The following is a 22,987-nucleotide window of genomic DNA, read 5'->3' as shown; positions in this document are numbered from 1 at the left end:
AAGCTACATTAAAAAAATCAATTTTTATTGACTTTCTTCTAGGTTATTCATTTGAACATTCCCCTTGCTTTGAGTTTCTTGATTAATAGTTGTAGTAAAAAGTCAATTCATTTGGGATTTTTTTTTCAAATTCCGAGAGGTCTACATAAGCAAATAAATTTGCAATTCACTTTTGTCCTTAATTTTTTTTTGTTAGCCATGTATATACCTTAATAAACTTAGGTTTTGGATTTGTATCTTCCAACCAAATAGAACTAATTTAGTTTTGATAATGTAGAGTCTGTAATGTATAGGTACAACCTAAGCAGTATGAAGAAGCAATTTATGATAGTTGATGATGGAATATCTTAGATGGAGACAAATTTAAAAAAAAAAAATGTATTGGTGCCATATCACATAGTGGCAGCCATGGAAGGGGAACTGTTAAACTTGGTATTTTCAAAAATAGCATAATGCTTCTTTTATGGGATAACAATAACAAATTTCAAAGAGAAGACCAGGAGTAAAACCTTTGGTTCGATAAAAAACTGGATCCATGAGAAGGGGAAGAAAACACTGATCAATAAAGCAATTGAGTCAAGGCCAAGCTAGCTGGTTGGAAAGCCCACTCTCTTTCATTTTCAGGGAGAACTATATTGATTCAATCTGTGTTACAAGCTGTGCCTCTTTATCACATGCAATATGTTTTGTTTCCCAAACAAATCTGCAAAACTTTGGATTCGACATGTCAGAAGTTCTGGCTAGGAAAATCAGGCCAAGGTAAGTCTCTCACTCTCATTTCCTGGGATAGATGTTGTACACCTAAATATATGGGAGGTTTAGGGCTGAAAAATATGGAGTCTATGAATAAAGCCCTTTTTCTTAAACAATGTTGGAGGCTCCTTACTGAAACAAATTCGATATGGGTCAAATGTTTCAAAGCCAAGTACTTCAACAATACCACCCTTTTTGATCCCAAGATACAAGCAAAAGCTGGTTCCACTACCTGGAATAGCCTGAGATCTGTTTTACCTTTTCTAAAGAAATTGGTCTTTAGGGAGGTGAGAAGTGGGAATGAGACTTCCTTCTGGTTTGACCCATGGATCAAGGAACCACATGAGAATTCGGTTGGGGAGTTCAATATACATTTTGCTCCGAGAGGGGTAACTGTTGCTGAGATTATTAGGACTAGAAGGCAATTGGCTTCTGAAATTTCTCTAACTTTTTGTCCTAGAATTTCTACAGCTATTCATAATTTACATCTTTCATTGGATATGGATACTTGGAAATCAAATTTCTCTGATGCCCCAAAACTGACAACTAAGTTGGCTTATTAGCAGCTTACAGTTGCCAATAGAGAATCATTATTCCCTGATAAATGCTGGTGGTTATTTCTTTGGAAATTAAATATCCATCCTAAATTTAAACTCTTTTTTTGGCGCCTTCTAAATGCAGGAATTCCAGTCAATGAGATTCTCACCAAATGGAGCACAAATTTGAATAATTGTGGGCTTTGTGGTACAAGTAGTGAATCGAGTTGGCACCTCTTCTTCAATTGTGAATGGACAAGGCAGGTCTGGGCAGCAGGACCGTTAGGCTTAAAAACAGAAAGGCTACCCTTCACTAATATTCCTGACTTCTGTTTGGATTTATTTTATAATTCACACATTGAAAAACCTGTGCTAAGATGGATGTTTGCTATCATAGCTATCACTTGTTTCAGTATATGGTATGTTCGAAATGAAATGAAATTCAGGAATGAACTACCACAGCCCATGAAAGTGTTAAAATTTATTAGTAACTGGTGTTGTGACCTCCATCTAGCACCACCGGGACCACTTGATAGGTTAAATCCCGACAATACACCAGTCTATGATCAAATTGATCATACACCGGACTTTACAACAATTCCTCTCCCTACTCTTACAATGCTTTTTTGTGCAGGTGATGTAAACCACATGACAAAAAAAAAAAAAAAACAGGATGCTGTTGGGGAATCACTATCAACAACCAAGTTGTACATTGCTGGAGTGGTGTTTTTGATGGGGACAATTTCAATTTGGCTATTATTAAGGGGCTGAGAGAAGGAATGGAGAAAGCAAGACAATACAACATACAAGTTGAATCTATTTGAACTAATTGGGACCAAATCAATGACTTCATACCACGTCCTCAAAAGCCATGGCCACTGGAGTTAGTTCAAGATCTATTGATACTAGGATCATCCCTAAAAGGGATATCGATCATCAAAATAAAGCCAATCTATTTGCTAGAGATGGCACAAGAACTTGCCCATGAAGCCATAGATAGACAAAGTGATAGGATCTGGATTGAAAGACCTATGAATAACCTTACTGCATTGTAATCTTTGTTTTCTTTGTATCAACAAAAAAAAAAAAAAAAAACAAAGCAATTGAGTCTTCTACCACCACAGTTGAAGCCCAATCCAACTTAGAAGTAGACAAAACATAATACTGAAGGTGGGAGTGGGAGTGGGACCCATGCATATGCATTACCCTCCCATTTTCTGCCTTTTGGGCTTGCATGCAACGACATAACTACCCATGCATCATGCATGCATGTTCGTCGACATCAGCATTCAGCAATCATGACATGGTAAAAAAGGGACGCGAAAACGAAGGTTCTCTACTTCGAATCCCATGGTGATCTCCTCGGCTCGGCTCGGCTCGGCTCGGTGCCGACGTCGTGGTGCTGGTGCATGGCATCTCCAAATATATCGGTGGCGGGGCCGATACATATAGAATTGCAGGTGAGTTTTAGTGGCTTGCCTGCAGCCTTGCACTAGAATGGGCTTTTCTGATTTGATCCACCACTAGTTTGGAATAAAGGTCTGGGCTTTTTGATTTTTCTTCCCATTTTCATTTAATATATATATGGGCCTCAAAACATACGCTATCTATCCATCCATGGGCCTCACGGTTTTTTATCCTGTCAATCCGCTTCCCAGGCCCCTACTGAAAGAACACCCTCAACATGACATTTATATGCATGACATTTTGGTCTATTTTCATTCCATGGTTAATGCACTAACATATAAAAATTTACTTTCATTTGATCCATACATTAAATATAATTTTCAAAAATCACTCTCTGATAATCTTGAAAGAATTCAAATTTATTGAACATTTTCACATCATCACCTACCATGTATTTATTAGCTAGGGACAAAGTGATTTCCTTGTTCCCCGAGGCCGGCAACATAAACAAATCTAAAAGCAATATTTGCAAACTATTTTTTATTTTATTTGTTAATATGGGTTTTTCATCATTTACATTTCTTATTCACAAACCTTGCAATATAAGTTGCTTGTATTAAAAAAATAGTTTTAACCTTTTCTTGATAACGCCTTAATTGGGACACTTATAGAGAGGTAGGGGTTCCTATAACCATGTTCATTGCTTACATAAGAAATTCCAGGCAACCAACTAAATAAACTAATCACAAGTCATAATAGTTGAAGTTCCATACAATGTATTCTGACAAGGAAGCAAACACACTCTTTGCATCTCAACTAACATTAATCAACAATTAATTAGTTGATTAATCTAATCAGTCAAGTACTACTCACTAGTAAGTCTTAATCTCTATAAGTAATGGCATGAAAAATCATTAATTTGGTGTTCAACAACATTAATATTGTGAACATGCATGAAGCATATTATTCTATATTATCTTATTATAGAAAATGAATATCTAATCACAAATAAACTCCGTCAGAATTTCTTCTATTGATTGGACATGATATAGAATATAGTCATACAATAATATAATTTTCCCCTAATGTTATTAAATAGATATTAAACTTTTAATAGTTGATTGATTAATATTTTGAAGTTACTTGAAAAGGAAAAAAAATTAAAAAAAAAACAGTAAAACAAATAATATATTTTGGTTTTGAAAGATTGGAAGAAAAAAATTTTGAAACCTCAGAAGTGCCATAACATGAGACTAAGAACATTGTATACTCAATCAAATATATTTTTTCAATATAAAGATCAACTATATAATTAATGAATCTTTCCCTTAACTTATTCTCCAAGACTTCAAAATAAGAACTAAAAACAATTCAAAAGATTTGTTAAACTGTTTGTCTTTTCAAATGATTGGTATACGTAGTAATATTATTTTCAATGTCAAGTGAATAAATCAACGTATATCAAGGAGTACCTCACAACTTATATGTGTAAGAGGTTATATGGTCAAAGACGAAAGAGAATGCACAAGAACTTTTAGTACAAATTAATAACTTCTACATAATTTTTCCAACTAATAAATAGTAAAATAGGTTTTGAAAAAAAAAAAAATTCTAGATCTCATCATATATGACATACCATGGAATAAAAATTTATTTATCCTTAACAAAAATCAGATTTTTGGTTAAAAAAAATCAATGAAACTTCTTGTAAGTTGCTTCTCAAGACTAATAAATAACAACTTCAAAAATAAATAATTCAAAGACTGTTTTTGAAATGTGTGGCTTGGCTTCATTTTCTGAAGTCTCTATTGATTCCAATTAAGTTTAGCATTAGAATTAAAATCCGTACAGACTGATGTATCTAATTCTAAGTTCATAGAACTTTCTTTGCAATGAAAAAGTCGTCAAACATATTATACGATAAGATAATTAGAACTAACAAAGTGAGCAAAAACAACCGTCCAAATTTTTTTTTGAATAAAATGATAATTATTGTTGCTCCTTGTATTATAGTTTAATTACTAAAAGAACCTTCCTCTGTACATATGAAATTACTGTAGCCCTCAGTTCTAATAGTGTTAAACGACTATTATGGTTGAATGTTTAATGTCTATTTTGCTATTTTATAATTAAGAAGGCCAAAGATAATATTATCCTCATTTAGAAAAAAATCATATGAAATAATTTTACATGTGTATTTTTATCATTTAGGATTCAAAAAAACAAAAAGCACCTTATTCGTAATAGAAAATTCCTAAAATTGTTAACATAAAATTACAATAAATAAATAAAAATCTATTGGAAGTAAAACTTCTTAAAATTGATAACATGAAACTGAAAAGTAAATAACAAAAATAAAAAAAAAAACAAAAATTTAGGAATTACTAGTTTTTTATTGCTAAATTGAAAAGTGCATGTATAAAATTGAAAATGAGTTTCCTTTTATTTTCTCTCTTTATTTTGACTAGAAAATAATATTGTTTAATTAGGTTTAAGTTTTCCCTAGTTAATTTGGATGAAAATGTAATTTAATATAAAGTGTAACTAGGTAATATAAAACTGTAATAGTTAATTTGAGATTTTTAAATAAATAAAATATATCATGCCATCATTTAATTAACAAAGTTTAACAGTAAGGGGCAACAGTAATTACAGGCAAAGTTAAAGATTGAATTAATAATTTCAAAAAGTATAGAGGATAAAGTAGTAATTAAGCTATAGTACAAGAGGGCCATAGAAATTATCCTTTGAATAAATGATGTGATGTAAAACAAAAAAATAGAAGAGAGAAGTTGAAAAATTAAGGTAAGAGTTTGAAATTGGTTAAGTAATCTCTGTCCAAGACTTATCCCTTTCGCATGAAATGATGTTTGGATTCTCTATTCTAATGGTAGAGGTTTGTACTTTTTTTTAACACTTTTTCACTAAGTATTAGGAGTAGGATTTACTAATAGGCCCACATCTGATTTTTTTATTTTAAGAATTCAAAGGTAAACCCCCTCTTAATATATAATGGAAATGTATGAAGAAAACACAAACCTCTATCTAAACGGATAAATGATCCTAACTCAAATGACGGTGAGATTTGTTAATTAGCTGCATGCTGTGAGAAAAGTGAACATTGACTTAATCATCAATGTAGTGATCCAAGTCATCATTTGGTTTATCACTTCCTTTTGTTGATTGATGTCCATTGGTTTGGTTGAACCAGTTTTATCTAGTATTTGGTTAAATTGTCAACTCAGTTTTGACCCAATTGCCGACAAGAAAAGGAGAATTATAGAGAAGTGTTAATTTTAACACAAACTAGCTACCTAGCCTCCAAACGCACACACTCCGTGATAATGACATGATGTACCCACACATCCTCACCCTTTTTGACTCCCATGTACTTCGATTGATGCTATCTTCAGCACTAACTTCCTTTTTTTTTTTGACCAAGTTGATGCCAATCATCGTGACTGGGGCCCATAGGCCCTTTGGGATGGGATGGGGGGGGGGTTGTGGAGGGAACAGAGGATCAAACAAACTCCTAGGTCTTTAGGCCTCTAACAAGAGACTGCGTCCCAATGCGCTAGAAACACACCCACAACACTAACTTGATTGTTGTGGTGGAGAATGGTTACTAGCCCAACCACGTGGTGGCAGTTTCATCCCAAAGACGCTATTTGACAATACCTCGATTCTTACTAGTCAACAAGATCACAACCGGATACGAAGCTATCCTTATACAGATGTATGTGTGCTAGAACATTAAATTCAACATTTAATGCATACCTATGCATTTAATGATCTGTGCTTATCAAGAGAAAAACCAACAAGCCAAAATCCCTTTGGGTATTGCTTCCCGTCAGCTTGTCGAGAGTTCAGAATGAGACAAGTCACATCTAGAGTCAGCTTTTGACAAGATGTCTATAGACCTCATAAAGAGTGCCTCAAACTAGTTGCTTCGTGGACAAGCCTAACCTTCACTTTAGTTTTCCTCTTAGGAACATGATCAAGCCATTCAACAGCTGTCATCCATCTTCTCCAAGATATCTTCTTCAATTATAAGAACAGTCATGCATGCCTTTATATGGTAAGCCAAGTTGGCCTAGCATTAACTTCTGCACCTCCCTAAGAGAACTTCATCTTTTTGGGCATTTACTCTTCCCTATGAGGAACAATGTTATCCAAAGTCTGACTTTACCATCGGAGGTGGCTCCCCATCCATAGAGGCAGCCTGCTCTCATGTGCTTCTTTGTTTACAGATCTCTAGTCTGACATGCTTCTTGGCTGAACTAGAGTTGGAAGATTTTAGAACAACATTTGATGCCATATGGGGGGAAAAAATAATTTCATTCTTTCCGATGATTTCTATCCCTGAGTAAAAATGGCAAGAGAAAATTCAGACAAAAATGATTCCAAGTCTCAAGGACGTGGACATGTTGGTGAAAAGAAAAAAAAATGCTCAAAGGATGGTACATCTAAAGATGCTCCTTCCTTACCACCATGCAAATGCAGATCCTAGAGCAAGGAACTGCTCTGAATATGGATCTTCCCTTATGGGGAACGACCTCAACACTTGCATATGACTTCGCCCAGGCCCAAGCCCTGGAACGAAGAATGATGGAGATGATGAGCTCCTTCCAGACAATGGTGACCCAATGAAGTCAGCTTATGCCCCCTAAGGTCCTACTATGGCTCTTCTAGAGACAGTGGTACCCTCCCAGTGGTGGAGCCATTAAGGGACCCCCCCCTCGGATTTTTCAAAATTTACTATAATTGCTTTAATGTTTTTATTTTTTATGTTAATTTCCTTATTTTTCTCTTCTCACATGTGAAATATCACTATTTGACCCCCCCTCAATGTTGAGAATAATTTTTAAAGGTAAAATAATGGGTATAAATGTCATCCCTAGTTAAAAACTAACTCCTCAATCCCTATTTATTCTCCCCTCTTTTCTCTCTCGCATCTTTCTTCCTATTTATTCTCTTATCTTTTTATAAATGTGGGTTAAAGAAATCTTTGAAAAAAAAAAATTCATTAGATATTCAAAATGTCATTTCTAATTAGAAACTAACTCTTCAATCCCTATTTATTCTCTCATATCTCCTATCGCCTCTTTTTTTACTACTTATTATCTTCCGTTTCTATCTTTCTATTTTTTTGGGTAGAATTTTTTATTCTTCTCTTTTTATAAGCGTGGGTTAAGGAAATTTTGGGAAAAAATCTTCTCCACAATTAGGTACTCTTTCTCTTTCTCAATTTATTCATTGTTTCTCTTTTTCTCATTTTTTTGGTTATTTTTTATTTGATTTTATATTTTTTGTTTCTTTATTTCTTCTCCAATTTTTGTTATTTGATTTTATATTGTGAATAAAATGTATATAGTTAGTAAAATAACTAACTACTACCAACGGCGGTTGGTCCAAGTGGTAAGCAGCTTGGTCCGCTTAAGCAAGGTTTCGGTATCGAGTCCTTGTGGATGCAAAAAATCTCTACTGGGAGACTCACCCACCACAGCCAGGTGCGCGACGCGGGTCGAACACCGGTTTAACTAACTACCATTGGTTTGCATCTCTTATCTAAAAAAAAAATTTAGTTTGCATCTGACTTTTTAGGGTTGAGTTATTTTATACTGATGCTTTAATTTATCTATATCTTGTTGAAAAAATTATCATTATCAATAGTTTACCTATTTTTGTTAAATATGTGTGGGTCCCACAAAATATATGTAGATTTATTTCATAATATAATAAATAATTCATATGTGGGACCCCCAATGGGTCTTATAAGGACCCACACAATAGGTGTAGCTAAAAAGCATTAGTGATTTCCCAATCTGGACTTCTATTTTTCGGCCCCCCTATATTAAATCCTGGCTCCGCCTTTGTACCCTCCCCTGTTAATCAGCAAGACGAGGCCCAGGGAGTTGGAGTAGCTTTGCACCTCACTGAAGAGTCCAAGAAGAAGAAGAACGAAGGAGAGAAGGAGACCATCGTTCAATATTTGATATTGGGAGCACCACAGGTTAGACACTCATTCCCAGGAGCTATAGTGGGAGGTCACCGACCTAAAAAAGACAAGAAAATCTAGAGAGAGCACGATGCAGAGTAGAATACTTTGATGAACATTGATAGAGATCCTCAAAAACATCTTGTCGGAAGGGACGAGAAATTCTTTCAACAAATCAAAGCCATGATTAATGTTTGTGCCAGTTGGACCTCAAGTTCCAAATGAGATGTAGCATGTACTTACATAGTATCCATTCATCCTTGAAATCATGGTGGCTCCCTAGCCATTGGATTTTAGAACCCCATCTAATAAGGGCTTTAACAACCATTCAACAAAAATAAAAAACTCATCCACTAACATTCTCCACCATAAATGCCAACCACCAACTTAAATAATCCGTAGAAATTGAAGAGAAATAGTTTTCTTACCTCTATGCGCTATAATCATCGCCTCGAAGAATGGTTACTAACCCAATTGCATGGTGGCAGTTTCATTTCGAAGACACCACTCAACGACTCCTTGATTTTTACTAGTCAACAAGATCACAACTAGATACAATGCTATCCTTGTAAATGTGTATGCATGCTAGATCATTAAATTTAACATTTAATGCACACTACATATGCATTTAATGATTCACGCTTATCAAGAGATAAGCCAGCAAGCCAAAATCCCTCTAGCTATTACTTCCTGTCGACTTGTCAAGAGTTCAAAACGAGACATATCACATTCGGAGTCAGTTTTTAACAGGGATGTTGCAAACCTCATAAAGAGTGCCTCAAACTTGTTGTTTTGAGCACAAGCCTAACATTTGTTTTGGTTTTTCTCTTAAGAACTAGATCAAACCATTCAACGATTATCATCTATCTTCTCAATGGTATCTTCTTCAACTATAAGAACGGTCATATAAGCTTATTTGATAAGCCAAGTTAACCCACCATTAACTTCTGAACATATCTAAGAGAACTTCATTTTTTTTTTGGTAAAGAAGTGTGTTATCTAAAGTTAAACTTTACAATCGGAGATGGCTTTTCCAAAGAGACTGCTGCTTTCACATGCTTTTTTATTTATAAATCTCTAATCCAACGCGCTTGCTAGCTGAGCCGAAGTTAGAAAGATTTGGAAACAACGAAGGCCCATTTGACATTTCTAATGTAGCTAGCATATACATCCAAGAAAGAGCAATCGATCGGGTCCCATTTTTAATTCACTGGTTTGAAGTTCTCAGTGTACGCGTTGATAATGGCCTTGTTAGATTTCTTTGGGTCATCAGTGTAGTGTAGATCTCTCTGTCAGTGTATTTACATTTAGCCATGAAGAGCTGGTGGGACGTCCTTGTCGGTCACCTCGGTAGAAGGGCCGGTACGCTTAGCTCCTCAGGTCATCGTCTTTCCTCGCCATGGCCCTGGTGTCTTTAATTGCTCCAACCAGAACAAAACCCAGCAGACAGCAACAAACGACCATCCGATATATCGTATCCTAGGCTACTAGCTAGCTTTTTTTTTTCTTTTTCTTTTTCTTTTTTTTCAGTAGTAGCTAGGTTAGTAACTTGGTACATAGTTACATACCAACCCCTATAAAAGAAAGAAGAGGAGGAAAAGAATAAAAAAAAACCAAAACGATATGATCTTGCTAGCTAGTTCTAATTCTAAGTTTCTAACTCTAAAGTCTCTAACGTCGGCTGCAATATTGTGTCGGTGAGCTAGATGGTGAATTATTCAAACCCAGGAAACGAAATGAAAGAGAAAGAAGACAGAAAGTGGCAAGAGAGACTAGTTGCAGATTTTGAGTTTTGGGAGTTTTTGTCTTACGTACCCACCTGCGCGCAATTGTGCAAATGATGTAGACGTTATGGTTTAGTGGCATTGGCCCATATGTCCCATCCTGCGCTCTGCCCATGCACACAAATACACAATAAGATCTTGTGAGATTTTGGCTGAATAGATTCTCTCCCTTTCACGCTCGATCACAATCCACATGAACATCGAAATCTAACAAGGCTTGGCTTCATCTCTGGGTCGTCGTCTCTGGTGGTAAAAGCTAAAAACTAGAAAGTAATTAATGATAGATGTTGGCTTCTTCGTACGTAATTAAGTAGTGGCCAGGAGTGAGTGAGAGGGATGGAGATAATTCGTATTAGAGTTGGATCTATCAACATGCCATGCCAGAAAGCCAGAAAGTGTTTCAATATCCCATTGTATATCAATATCCCTTTCGACCTTGCAAGGTTGAGACTTGAGAGTGGAGACCCGGCCAAGAGCGACTATTTTTGGTTAAACCAAAAGAGATTATTTTTAGTTAAACCCCAAAGGAACTGACCAGTCATTGGATGATCGATCTCATCTGTTGAAGTAGATCACCAGTAGGTGACACGTTGGGTCTACACGAAATAGAAATACATGAATGAGACAGAAATGACTCCATCCATCGAAAGAGATGAGACGGAGAGAAATAACTCCATTGATAGAGATAAGACAGGAGATTCCATTGATACAGATAAGACAGGAGCATTTGCCTTGCCCGAGCTGAGAGGAGAGAGGAGAGCAATATGATCGATTGAATTGAAGATGACAATAATCCAGTAGGAAAAGACGACGGCTGGCTTTAGGATCACGACAGACAGTGCCAGTGCCGTAGATACGAAGAAATTTTCATAGAGATCATTACAAGGAGGGCGTTGATGACGGCCATCATCAGTGGAGAATAATGATGTGTGAATTCTTGTCGTTTTTCTATCTCACAATTTATTTCCCATCAGTATTCAAAATGTAAATTCTACTTTTACCTTATACTTATAATGTAGTAGAAAAACGATATACACATTTATCAGTAATGACACAGAAGTGATCCCGGTGAGCTAACGTTGCTCTTCTTCATCATTGATGTACGTATCTCATCAGTCCAATGCAATGCATGAACTCTTGGAATTTGAATCCTTTCTCTTTCAAGTCTCCCGTTAGATTTGAACGTTTGACCATACGGACTGATTCCGTTTCAGTCTTGTATCTATCTATCACATAAGGCCCATCTGATCCAACAATGGAGTAGACCAGATGGACCAGAAGCTTGAACGGAGATGGGACCAGCTAGGTTTTCTTGGTCTCTGTAGGGTCCAAATGATGTCCTTTTAAAAGGTCATTTCGAGATGCTCTCTATATATGAACGATGAAATCAACAGCAAGGTTCAATCGATTTTTGACCAATCAGACTTTGAATGGATCTGAACAAATTCAAACCTAGAAATAATATAACTAAGACAAAGAAGCTCAAGCCAACTTAGGGATCTTACTACAAGAATATTTAGATTTTTACCAATGCAGGGCTAGGGCTGGAATAATGATAAAGATTCGTACTTCTCAGTGGAGAGGTTGTGGGTTCGACCCTTGTAGACAGAATCTCCCCCTGAGGCCGTAAGCTGGCCCGGATGAATCTCAGCTTCTAAAAAGAAAAAAAAAAAATTAGATTTTTATAATTTCAATTTTACTCCAGTTCAAACAAACACATCAAAGAATTCAAATAGGCTAAATCCAGATTAAGCATGCCAAATGCCAATTTGTCAAACCTTTGCTTTCTAAGTTCTTGGTTGTTATAGGTAATTACTCTTCTTAATCATTTGTGTTGCTTTTATCCTCGATAAAAATAAATATTGTAATTTTATATGCAGTTGAAAAATAAATAAGACAGTGACGACTTCCAATGATGACACATCGACAAGTCGTTTTCAAGCTCGTTTTAAAAATCTTTTTATGTTCTTAACTTGAAAAATTTTAGATAATAAGACAATGAGAAATTAGAAGAGTGTGTCAACATCCAAATACACCTGTTATTTAGACAAATATTTTTAAAACTTTTTTTTATAATAATAAGAATTATCTCTTAAGCATCATCATAAACAATCTTGCATGGCATGTCTTCCGCCCTCAAGATATAAATATAATCTTTGAATTATGTTTTTCCTTTGCATTAAATTATGCTTTTCTTTTTTAATTAAATTTATTTGGAATGTAATTTTGTCTGCTTGTTTGAGCAATGGAGACAAGTGGTAGGCATAATTGTGGATTGCGAAGCTGTTGACTCAAGCATCAAATTGACGCCATAAGTTCTTATATCAATTCTTATTTACTACATAATTTTGCTTAAGTGAGCCCTAATTCTTGGTGGGATTTAACAAAATCAACTATGGTTCAGTTATTTGAAATAGTTATTAGAAAAAATATTTATTATTGTTGTATTTCTTTGTTCCATTTAAGAGGAAATTAATAAATGTATTTTTGGTACTTTAGTGGCAGCCTCCTACATAAAGATTGTAACATCAAGGATGTATTGGGTTTAAACTTTGCATTATATACTTTCTTGACTTCTTTCTGTTCTACGGAAAACAATTTTCTACTCAAATTGACTTCGTTAAAAGGATTATCAAAATTGACCACACAAGAAGACAACTCCTGGCCCCTTTTTAAGGTTTTATCCTCCATTTTTATAGGTTTTATTTTTTATTTTTTGGGGGGTTAACCATTTTTGTTGGTATGTGAGAGATGATGTTATTGACATGTTACCTAAACTCATTTTGCAATTTTTTTCATAGAAAAAAAAAATTCCTCTTACAAAAATAAACTAAGCATAATAAAAAAAATTTCAATTTTATTAAAGAAGTCAATGACCTAACATATTAATATTTTATGTAAAAGATAGGGAAAGAGATTATTTTACATGTTTTTTCAAGAAATGCGATGTTTTCAATTAAAAAAAAAAACACAAAGATAGAACCAATACAAGCTAAAATTCACCAAGGAAATATAAATACTGTGAGTCTGAATTTGAAGAGTTCACTCTCAAGCAGTTTGGTAGCGTCCATGTCCTAGGTTCAAATATTCTCTACTCATTTGTTTGTTTCTCGCATTGGACAGTTGTGTCATAGCTTTTGGGCATAGGCATGAAATCACTACCCGGCTTTTGTAGACTATGTCAGACCTCTAGTGGGACTATGTTGATCAAGTCAATACTTGCGCTGGTAGTTCACAGGATTAATGATTGCATAGGTTGAATTTGAAAGCTTGAACATTGCGTATTAGTTGGGGTACAAGATCGCCACTACTGCATTCCCACTTAGGTTACCAAAAATAGCTAAACTCTACTTTTATATTTAGATGACACGTATGCTACATCTCCATAAAATAGAAAATTGTTATTGAAATGATAAGAAGCTATTGATTAAAAATTTTGGGCAATGAATATAGTCATTTGTAATTGTATTTATTGTTTAAGGATTCCCTTAAATTATGCATAATCAATTAGGGTCTTATTATTATTATTATTATTATTTTAATGAAAAGAATATATTCTCTCTTCGAATAATAAAATTTCTCCTTTATAGGTTGAAAATTTTGTATTGAAGTATTGTTATATAAGGTCTTTGCTACCTTGAAAAGAAAACTATGGGAGCCTTTCTTTTCTTAATGATCGACCATCTTTTGCAAATCTTCAAGTGGGATTTTGATCGAAATTCTTATAGAGCATCATCCCTAGGCAACTATGTACCTCTAGAATTTGATAATATTTATTGATGATGTTGAATGCATGATTTCATAAATCCATGTGTATTAGAAGGTCTGGATAATATGGTTGATTAGCGACAACTTTTTATAATTAAGAAGTCATGAGTTCAACTCTCGTCTGGACCTACTTGTCTGAAAAAGAGGGACAACTTGTAATCAAGAGGAAGACAACTTTGTTAGCCGCATAGTTGGAACAAGTTATAGTTTTGCATATGCAAGCAAGCAATCTAGATTGAATTTTCTATATTTTCCTATGCTAGAACCCTTATTTATTGGGTAGCTATATCCTATATGGGAGAAAACTTTTTGTCCTAGAGTGGAGCTTAAACTAAGTATTCTCTCTAGGTCTCATTTTCAATAAAGGTCAAGGATGTCATTTCATAAGAATAACTCCTCACTTTTCACACGCATGGATGTGATAACTTAGGTACATTGAAATGATTCTATGTAAGCATGTAAGACTCGGGGAAGTTATGGGGGGGTGAGACTAAGTGGGGACTTAAGATCCTCTATCCACGAGAGAAGAGGATTGTGCTCTCTGTTTATCCCTCAATTCATTTTATCAGTATTAATTTAGAAGGTGGACCGCCCTCCTAAATACGTACAATTTAAATCTAGACTCAACACTGCTCAAGAGTTGAATGGCGGGGGAAAGGGTGATTATTGTGATTATTGTATATTATATGTATACATGTGGTAAAAGTTGAAACTTCTGTAGTATTACTTTCATGGCTTCAGCATATTTACAGCAGGAGGAAAATCCTTCTAAAGACAAAGAGGAAGCAAACAAGATGTTATAGAAATGAACGTGTCAAAAAGCTGGAACCAAAGGTGACCGAACCGAATCGAACCGAACCTCGTGCAGTCGGGTAACCAACACCTGTTCACATAATTTACACTTTTTTTTTTTTTTGAGGGACTAGGACGACAAAAAAGCAGGTGACGGGCCTTAATTTGTCTTTTCACCAATCCGTGGCCTCAGTTTAACGGTGAGAGGATTGGCCATCTCGCATGACAGCCTCAGCACCTCCGATAGGTCAACCGGATTCTGATCCGACGGCAGCCACACAAACTCGTGTAACAGCGACGCCACCCAAAAGCAGACTGTCGTCAATCCCAGAATCTTACCTGGGCAGACCCGCCTACCTGACCCGAATGGAGCCAGCCTCAGGTCCGAACCTAATACCGAGAGCTCCACCTGGCCATCCTTGGTGACGAACCGTTCAGGCATGAAGGCTAGCGGGTGGTCCCACACTTCTGGGTCTCGGCTGATGGCCCACATGTTAACCATCGCGGTTGTTCCTGCTGGCACTTGTCGATCATCGATGGTGGTATCCTCGATCGCTAGCCGCGCCCACGAGAGAAGTGGACCTGGTGGGTGTAGCCTCAGAACTTCCTTCACCACCGCCGACAGGTAGACCAAAGAGTGGATATCTTCTTCCGTCACCGGCCGTGATTTCCCGACTACTCTGTCAAGCTCTTCTTGGACTTTTGATTGGATTTCAGGATGGAGTGTCATCCTTGCTAAAATCCACTCTATCAGAACTGCAACTGTGTCTGTTCCCCGAAATACCATTTCCTGTTCAAAGTTCAAACACAAATGAGAAATGGAAACCATTTAATAATTATATACTATCGAAAGCGAAGACCTTCAGAACAGAGAGAGAAAGAGAGAGGTTTTGGTTTGGTGTTGAATCCCAGTCTGGTGGCAAAGCCCACAGAAAGCCAAGTAAGGAAATCTAATCCGCTTCTTCGTTTGGCATCTTCTTCCCTCTCTCTCTCTCTCTCTCTCTCTTTTATATTTATAAAGATTTAAAGAAAAGAAATTGGGTTTTCAGTATTATAATTACCAGCCCTGAAGTCCACGTTACAAGTATTTGTAAACAAATTAACAAACTTAAAGCAAAACTGCTTACCCAGAGGACGGCGATCATGTCTGGTTCCGATAACTTATCAGGTCCTTGTAGTGAAAGTAAAACGTCGACGAAGTCTGTAGAAGTTCTGTCCGTTGTTTCAGTTCTGTGTTCCGCGATGATTTTGCTGACAAAGTTGTTCACTCTGGGGACAAGTTTGGAGCATCTGAACCGGATATGTTGAAGGTCGAAGCCGAAGAGCCAAGGTAGATGATCGGACCAGTTGAGCTTCCCTAACAGGTCGTACCCTTGTTCAACCAAGTCCCTCAGTTCATCTGTTTTGCTGTCTGAGGAATTGAGTTCATATTGGCGTCCGAAAACAGAGCACATGATGTTACTGAGCGAAGCGCGCTTCAGAACGTTTCTGACACGAATTTCATCAGTAGAATTGCCGAACAAGGAAACCATCTGGGAAGCGATTTGGAACCTCTGGGATTTGGAGCCGTTAATCTGTTTGGGACTGAAGAGATGAGTTGCGGCGATTCTGCGAAGGGTGCGCCAGTAAACGCCATAAGGAGCAAACCCAATTGCGCGGTTGAACATGAGACTGTAAGCAGACTCTTTCACTGGGCGATCTGCAAAGACAGAGCTGTTGAGGATCTCTTTGGCTACATCTGGATTACAAGTCACGATGACACGCGTCTCACCGAGACTAAAAGCCATGAGCCGCTTGGCTGCAAAGCGTTCGGCGGCGGCAGCCAGGTGCCGGTGAGCTAGGTTGGCCATGAGGTTCATGCTACCAAATACAGGGAGACCTCTTGGCCCTGGTATGGGTTTCTTCAGAGGATTCTGGCCTGGGCCTCTTTTCCACCTATACTTTCCCCAAGCTGGCCCTCCTGGGTATGCCCAGTAGAGGAAAACCGTCCCTAACCCAACGAGAATCAAGAGGGATACAGATGAGGCAAGGTTGTCAGACGAAAACGCTCTGCATTTCGCAGCAAGGGCAAATACCCAGAGACCATCTATCTGTGTTTTCATTGCAGAAACTTGGAAGAGCTTTTCCAGACAACCACCAGTTTGCTGCTTTTGGTTTCTTCAGAAAGAGGAAGAAGGGTTTATATATATATATATAGAAGGAGGGGGCCGAGAGAGAGAGAGAGAGAGAGAGAATCTGTGCGTGTGAGTGTGTGTGAAAAAACGGGGAATTTAAGAATAACCGTTAAACTGGGGGAGTAGGACCGTATAACGGAAAAGAGAAGTTCCGCCGCCAGGCGCGTATAACGGAAAAACATCTCCAACGGAGCAGTAAATGCAAAGAGTTAATGAGTACACGTGGCGATTTAAATAGGGCGAAGTTGTCGGGGAGAATGGGGAAAGATGCACATGATGGCCATGAACTTTTTTGTGGGCTTTTATTTTTGGGTTCAGAGCCTGAAAGGCTGAAACAATCACAGTCCATCCAGCATCTAGGCCCGGCCCTAAATGGCTGATGCTTGCTAGGTATGGTCGACAGTTAACATCCCACATGGGCATGTGTCCTCTGACTGCCACGTGTGCCCCCTCATGCAGTGGTTTTAAACCCTATCATCACAGCTCCTCCTCCTTAGTCCTTCCTTGTTCCTTCCTTCCCAGTTCCCGCGCATCGAAGCTTCTGGCGTAATCAATCTGCTAGATTGCGCCATCGACGGCGCCCCTAGTGGGATTCAACGCCCAGCGGCTCAGTTTTATTTATTCGAATCGATTCGCATCACCGTCTATTTGTTTATTAAACCGTAAAGCACCGTTTGGTTAGCGGGGAAACTGGGGAGAGATTATTTTTATTTTTCTATTTTTTTTATATAAAGCTAAGGGTATCACAAGTTGCCGAGGTTTTTGTTGTATAAAAATGCTGAGAAAATGATACAATTCTATACGAATCAAAAGCCAAAATGCTGACAATTTTCTCACCCAGATCTTATGAGTTTACTATCTCCCAAATAGATTAGGAAGGTCACATCAAATTTTTTTCTACTAATCACTTAATGTATACTAATCAAAAATAAAGAAACCGTTTTGAAACCTTAAAATGGTCATGGAATTCAAATCAAGGGCTAACTCTCCTTAACGCAGCTAGCTTTAGATTTTTAGTTTCTTTCGTTTTTCCTGAAGTAGGAGTTTGTTTTAATATAGAATAATATAGAAAAAAAAATTACAAAGAACAATACAATCATTTTTCTTAGCATCGTCTAGCACAAAGTCGTAAAGAGTATTAGGAAGGTTGGAACAATTTAATTCGATTGGTTCCAAAAAATCCAAAAAAAATAACTCTAGCTTTGATAAGAGGATAGAATGAAGAAGAAATATGGCATAATTACAAGGGACATACATAATATATTATTTGTTATCCCAAGTGTTTTGATCAAAATGATTTGTCTAAAGTGAGTCAAATTTTTTATAATTTGGTCAAGATTATTGTAAATTAGGTTCTGAGTAAAAAAATGTAAGAGACCAAGTCATAAGCGTCAAATAAGACTCTATATCTTTCGCCAAGTCATGGTAACGTTGATGAGTTCAATTGCTTTCTAACATATTATAAAGCTATACTGTTTTGAAATTGAATTTCTCTTGTATAGTAATATAAATTTAAAATCTATCAATACATGATTCATTTTTTTTATTTTTATTTTTTATATACATTTTACTAATTTTTACTTATTTATTTGGTGTGGGGAAAATAGTTTACTTTGACTAGATTTGATAAATTTGAGACACTCACTTTCTTTAAAAATTGAATCTAAGTAAAATAAAAAATCAGTCCAAGATTAATACGTACGCAGCTCGTTTTAATAAAAGCTAAACTTTTTTTTTGGTAAGATAATAAAAACTAATACAAACATTGTTAGATGACGTAACTTTATATATGATAGGAAGAAAGATCTAAGTTAACTCTCTTCTTCATCCGCTTTCACCTATAGCATACATTACACAAAAATATCTTTTTATGACTACAGTTACTATAATCACTTATTACCTATGTCATTTGATTTTTATAGACGACCCATTCTTAAAGAAAACAAAAGATTTGGAGATTCTACTAACTTTTGCAAATACAAAACAAATAGCCTTTTACAAGATTGTACGTACTGAGATTCATTTACATGAACGAGTCTAGTGACCACCTTGTGAAGGGGGTGCATGTTATGATTTGAAGGGACTTCAGAGGTGGTAAGTCTTCTTTTTTCTCTCTCTTTCTTCTTCTTCTTTTTCTTTTTCTTTTCCTTTTTTTTGGTAGAAAAAAACATATATTGTCTAATAAAGGCATTACAAGCATCTTCATCACATAGACTTTGGAGCCATAGAGTGGTAATCAACCAAATAGTTGGTGCCTCATAGTAGTTTTCAATATGTTCTTTGATTTTTGTTTTTATTATATTTTTTTCGATTTTAGAACCCTTAGGACTTGTACTCTTATAAATTCTCACATTAATAGGGAGAAGATCCTCTTCACTTTAAAACGTGTTAAAACGTCGGTAAGTGTGTTTGTCTATCCTTGTTGGACATGTTAGGACATCCAATGGAAGATGCAACATTTTTTTCGTTACTTATTATTATATATATTATTATGAAAGAAAAAAAAAAAAAGAAGAAGAAGAAGAAGAAAGTGAGAAAGAAGCATAAGAAAGAATAAGAAACAAAAAGGAAGGGGGGGTGAAGGGTGTGTATGTGGAAGAACATTAATTCCATGGATTAGCAAAGGACCAAGCTTCATGCTTGGGGATCTTGCAAATATATAAAGAATGTTTTTCGATGGTTTTTAAGAGGAGTGGGCAAGCAGAATGTCACACATTGGTTGTTCAGCTTTTTATTAATTTTGATTTTAGCTGTTGTAAAATACAAGAGAAGTTTTTTTTTTTTTTTTTAATAAATTTAAAATAATTTTTATTTTGTACATATATGTAATCAAAGCCAAACGGGTAATCACAAACCAATAAAATTCACTAACAAAAACTTACTTGAGTTGTCTAATTGGTGCATAGAATCGGATTAAATTGTTTTTCAGTGACCTGCCCATTTGACATCTTTCTCGTAAGAGAGGGAAAATTTCTATTAAAATAAAGATGGCATATGTTTTTACATACAGACCAAGTAATGAGACCACACTAAATATTTGTTCTTCGGTAGCTTGAATTGACTTACACCATATTAACAAACGGGTTTATACGTTACCCACTAGGATGATAGGTTTCAATCAATATTCATTAAAGAGTTCACCAAACAACAAATGTAAGAAATCTCACTATTGGTGAAAAGCAAAGAAAAAGTATAGACTATAGAAAAGAGAAAAGTGTGTGGGCTAACGTGGGCGGAGGAATAGAAACGAAGGGTCCCTTTTAACATAATGATAAGTAAAGTAAATTCTATGTAAGTGACAAATGTTTGATTGCATGGCTTATGTATTGACAAATGGACCAAAATTGATAATGTGCATATATAAGAAAATAAAGATGAATAAATTTTCCATTTTATTTGAAGAGAGTGGGTCAAAAAATTTACTTGATACTATGATAAAAAAGATTGTTTCCTAGAAGGATTTGACTCCTCCATTTTAAGGTTCCTGTATGTTTTATGGCTTTGTGTGAATGGTGGAGAAGTTCAGTATTGGATAGACATGTTAGCGAAGTGATGAACCCACTATAAAAAAAGTGGAGGATGTAGAGACCTGACACTCAATTGAATCATATTGTTTGACCCAAAATCACTAACATCTTTTGTCAAAATTTGAATTGGCAATCATAAATCTGAAAAGCAGATCCATATCTGCCAATGCCCATATTCCCATTTAATATTATATAGATATATGTATAAAGGGTTGAGACATGGAGGATCAAAAACACCCTTTTTCTTCTTGGGTCTGTTGGTCTTCCCAACATCATATGGTATGAGCAAGAACAAGAGCAGAGGAAGCAAATGCTTTGGTTACTATTGATTTGGGTAAGGCATGTGAGGACGCTTGCATCTGGTAGACCAAAGTCAAACAAAATGGCTACCCAATTAATTCCAGTCTCAGCTCTCCAGCTAGAAGGAATTGAAAGACAAAAGAAGATAAAATTAAAAAGAAAAAGAACCAGTTATAAGCACCTTGCCTCGGATCTTTCCTTCATTTAGCTTGTCAGTTGTCGCCATATCTATCAGCATATCAGATATTATACTCACTATCGTGTCTTTCAAAGATGCCTGATCTGTGTGATGTTCGTTAAAAAGACTCAGAGAGAATTTTCAGGTCCACCACTGAGGTCTTATTGGCCTGTTTTGGCTTCGAGGGGATCAGAGAAAAAAGCTTCTTTCTCACCCACACACATATACACACACACACAGAAAAAGTCTTGGAATCAAGCATCAAAGCTTCACACCAAATGATCAACAAAAAAGGGTGATGGATAGTACAAGTAACCTTTACGACTATCTAGCAGCTTGTTGATTTTATTTCTTCTTGAACTAGTTCAACAAGTACTGTTGCAGATCTGGGTGATGATCCCAGGAGAGACTAAACCCACTAATGTCAAAACAGCGTACACAACGATTGGATTTTACTTTTTTATGTTTTAATGCATGATGTAGATTTTTGATTAGGAGAGAAAGCAAATCAAAGAAAGAAAAGAAAGAAATTCCTTTTCCAACTGGTGCTTATTAGTTTATGTATAGTATCTAGTAATGGCTGGGAATATATATTATGGTATGGAGGTGTTTTAAAGATTCTTGACTTTTTCAGGATTGGATCTTTGAAGTTTGAATGCGACTTCACCTTGCTTTTCTTTCCACCCGTGGTCCTTTGTTGAGAAGCTTTCTGGGTCTGTCGTAATACTCAAGTTGGTCATGAATCAACTTTCCATGTATATTCCTCCATATATATCACAAACAAGCAGTAACCCTTTTTTTCTACCCAAAAAAACAAGAAAGAAAAGAAGTAACCCTTTTTCTTTTTAATGTTTTTTTTTTTTGTCTTTTGGACTAATTAATGGCCATGCATATAACACTTAAAATGACAGGAGATCCTACCTTGTTTATATTAATTATTGACAAGTAAGAAGAAAAATTGATCAGTGTCCATGGGGTCATATGGTAGTGGTACCTAATGGTAATGATACATTGATCTTTTACTTTGAAACTGATATCATTAAAAATCTTGATCAAGGCCAGCTTAAATTATGTTAATTTATCATCATAAGCCACTTGAATTGCACCGACACGACACGATACGAATCGTCTTTGTATCATCATATCCATTATGAACTTAATTCAAATGCCATTCGATAAGCAAGAATAAGATCTTAATCTAACATATTATAATGTTCATTATTAGACTAACCAACACAAAGGGGGAAACAAGTACTATTGCTTAATCTATATGAGATCATATCCTTTTTTTGTGTATGTTTTATCTATCTCTCATAGGTAGATCTGATGCAACACAGATTTGATTCTAAAACAGTACTACTTAATTATTTATCGATTCAAATGTTGAATTATTGATGTCATTTGCAAAGAAGGGGTTCTCATTCAATTCACCATTTGTGCAAAATATCCAAATCATTTCCTACCATCTTGGGCAATGTGCTTGGTCCAAGAGAATCAATTGGGAACATTTCTATACCTATTTAAGTCCATCATTTACAGTCATTAATGAATGACTAATTGTAGTCTAAGAAAGCCAGATTGGTTGTGGCGAATCAAAATCGTACTAAATGATGGCAAGCTTATCCTATCCCCCAGCTTAGTTAGAGTCCATTTGATCATAGAATCATATATTTGTTTATTCTTCTTTAGAGCTTTCAATTCAGTTCTACCATTAATAATCTAATTCTTAGTTAGGTCTCAGCAACTTGGTTTTTGTTATTCTTCGATCTT

The 22,987-nt window shown here is 35.9% G+C and overlaps 1 protein-coding gene across 1 annotated transcript; it reads right to left on the bottom strand.

Moving 5' to 3' along the window:
• Positions 1 to 14,873: 14,873 nt before the first annotated feature.
• Positions 14,874 to 17,184, bottom strand: LOC149030328 (cytochrome P450 78A9-like). The gene is made up of 2 exons (XM_089152801.1): positions 16,166 to 17,184; positions 14,874 to 15,828 (listed from the first exon to the last, which is right to left on the bottom strand). The coding sequence occupies exons 1-2, from the start codon at positions 17,138 to 17,140 to the stop codon at positions 15,199 to 15,201; spliced, it is 1,605 nt and encodes a 534-aa protein (XP_089008927.1). The 5' UTR covers positions 17,141 to 17,184; the 3' UTR covers positions 14,874 to 15,198.
• Between the last annotated feature and the right edge of the window lie 5,803 nt (positions 17,185 to 22,987).

This window comes from Hakea prostrata, chromosome 1, assembly GCF_041222555.1.
Source record: "Hakea prostrata isolate BN-2017 chromosome 1, UWA_Hpros_2, whole genome shotgun sequence".
Lineage (NCBI taxonomy): Eukaryota > Viridiplantae > Streptophyta > Magnoliopsida > Proteales > Proteaceae > Hakea > Hakea prostrata.
This window is presented reverse-complemented; position numbering and strand designations above follow the sequence as displayed.

Coding starts and splice junctions, on each gene's coding strand:
- LOC149030328 (XM_089152801.1), bottom strand. CDS start 17,140: ATGAAAACACAGATAGATGGTCTCTGGGTATTTGCCCTTGCTGCGAAA. Junction 15,829..16,165: donor ACATGATCGCCGTCCTCTGG/GTAAGCAGTTTT, acceptor AACTTTGAACAG/GAAATGGTATTTCGGGGAAC.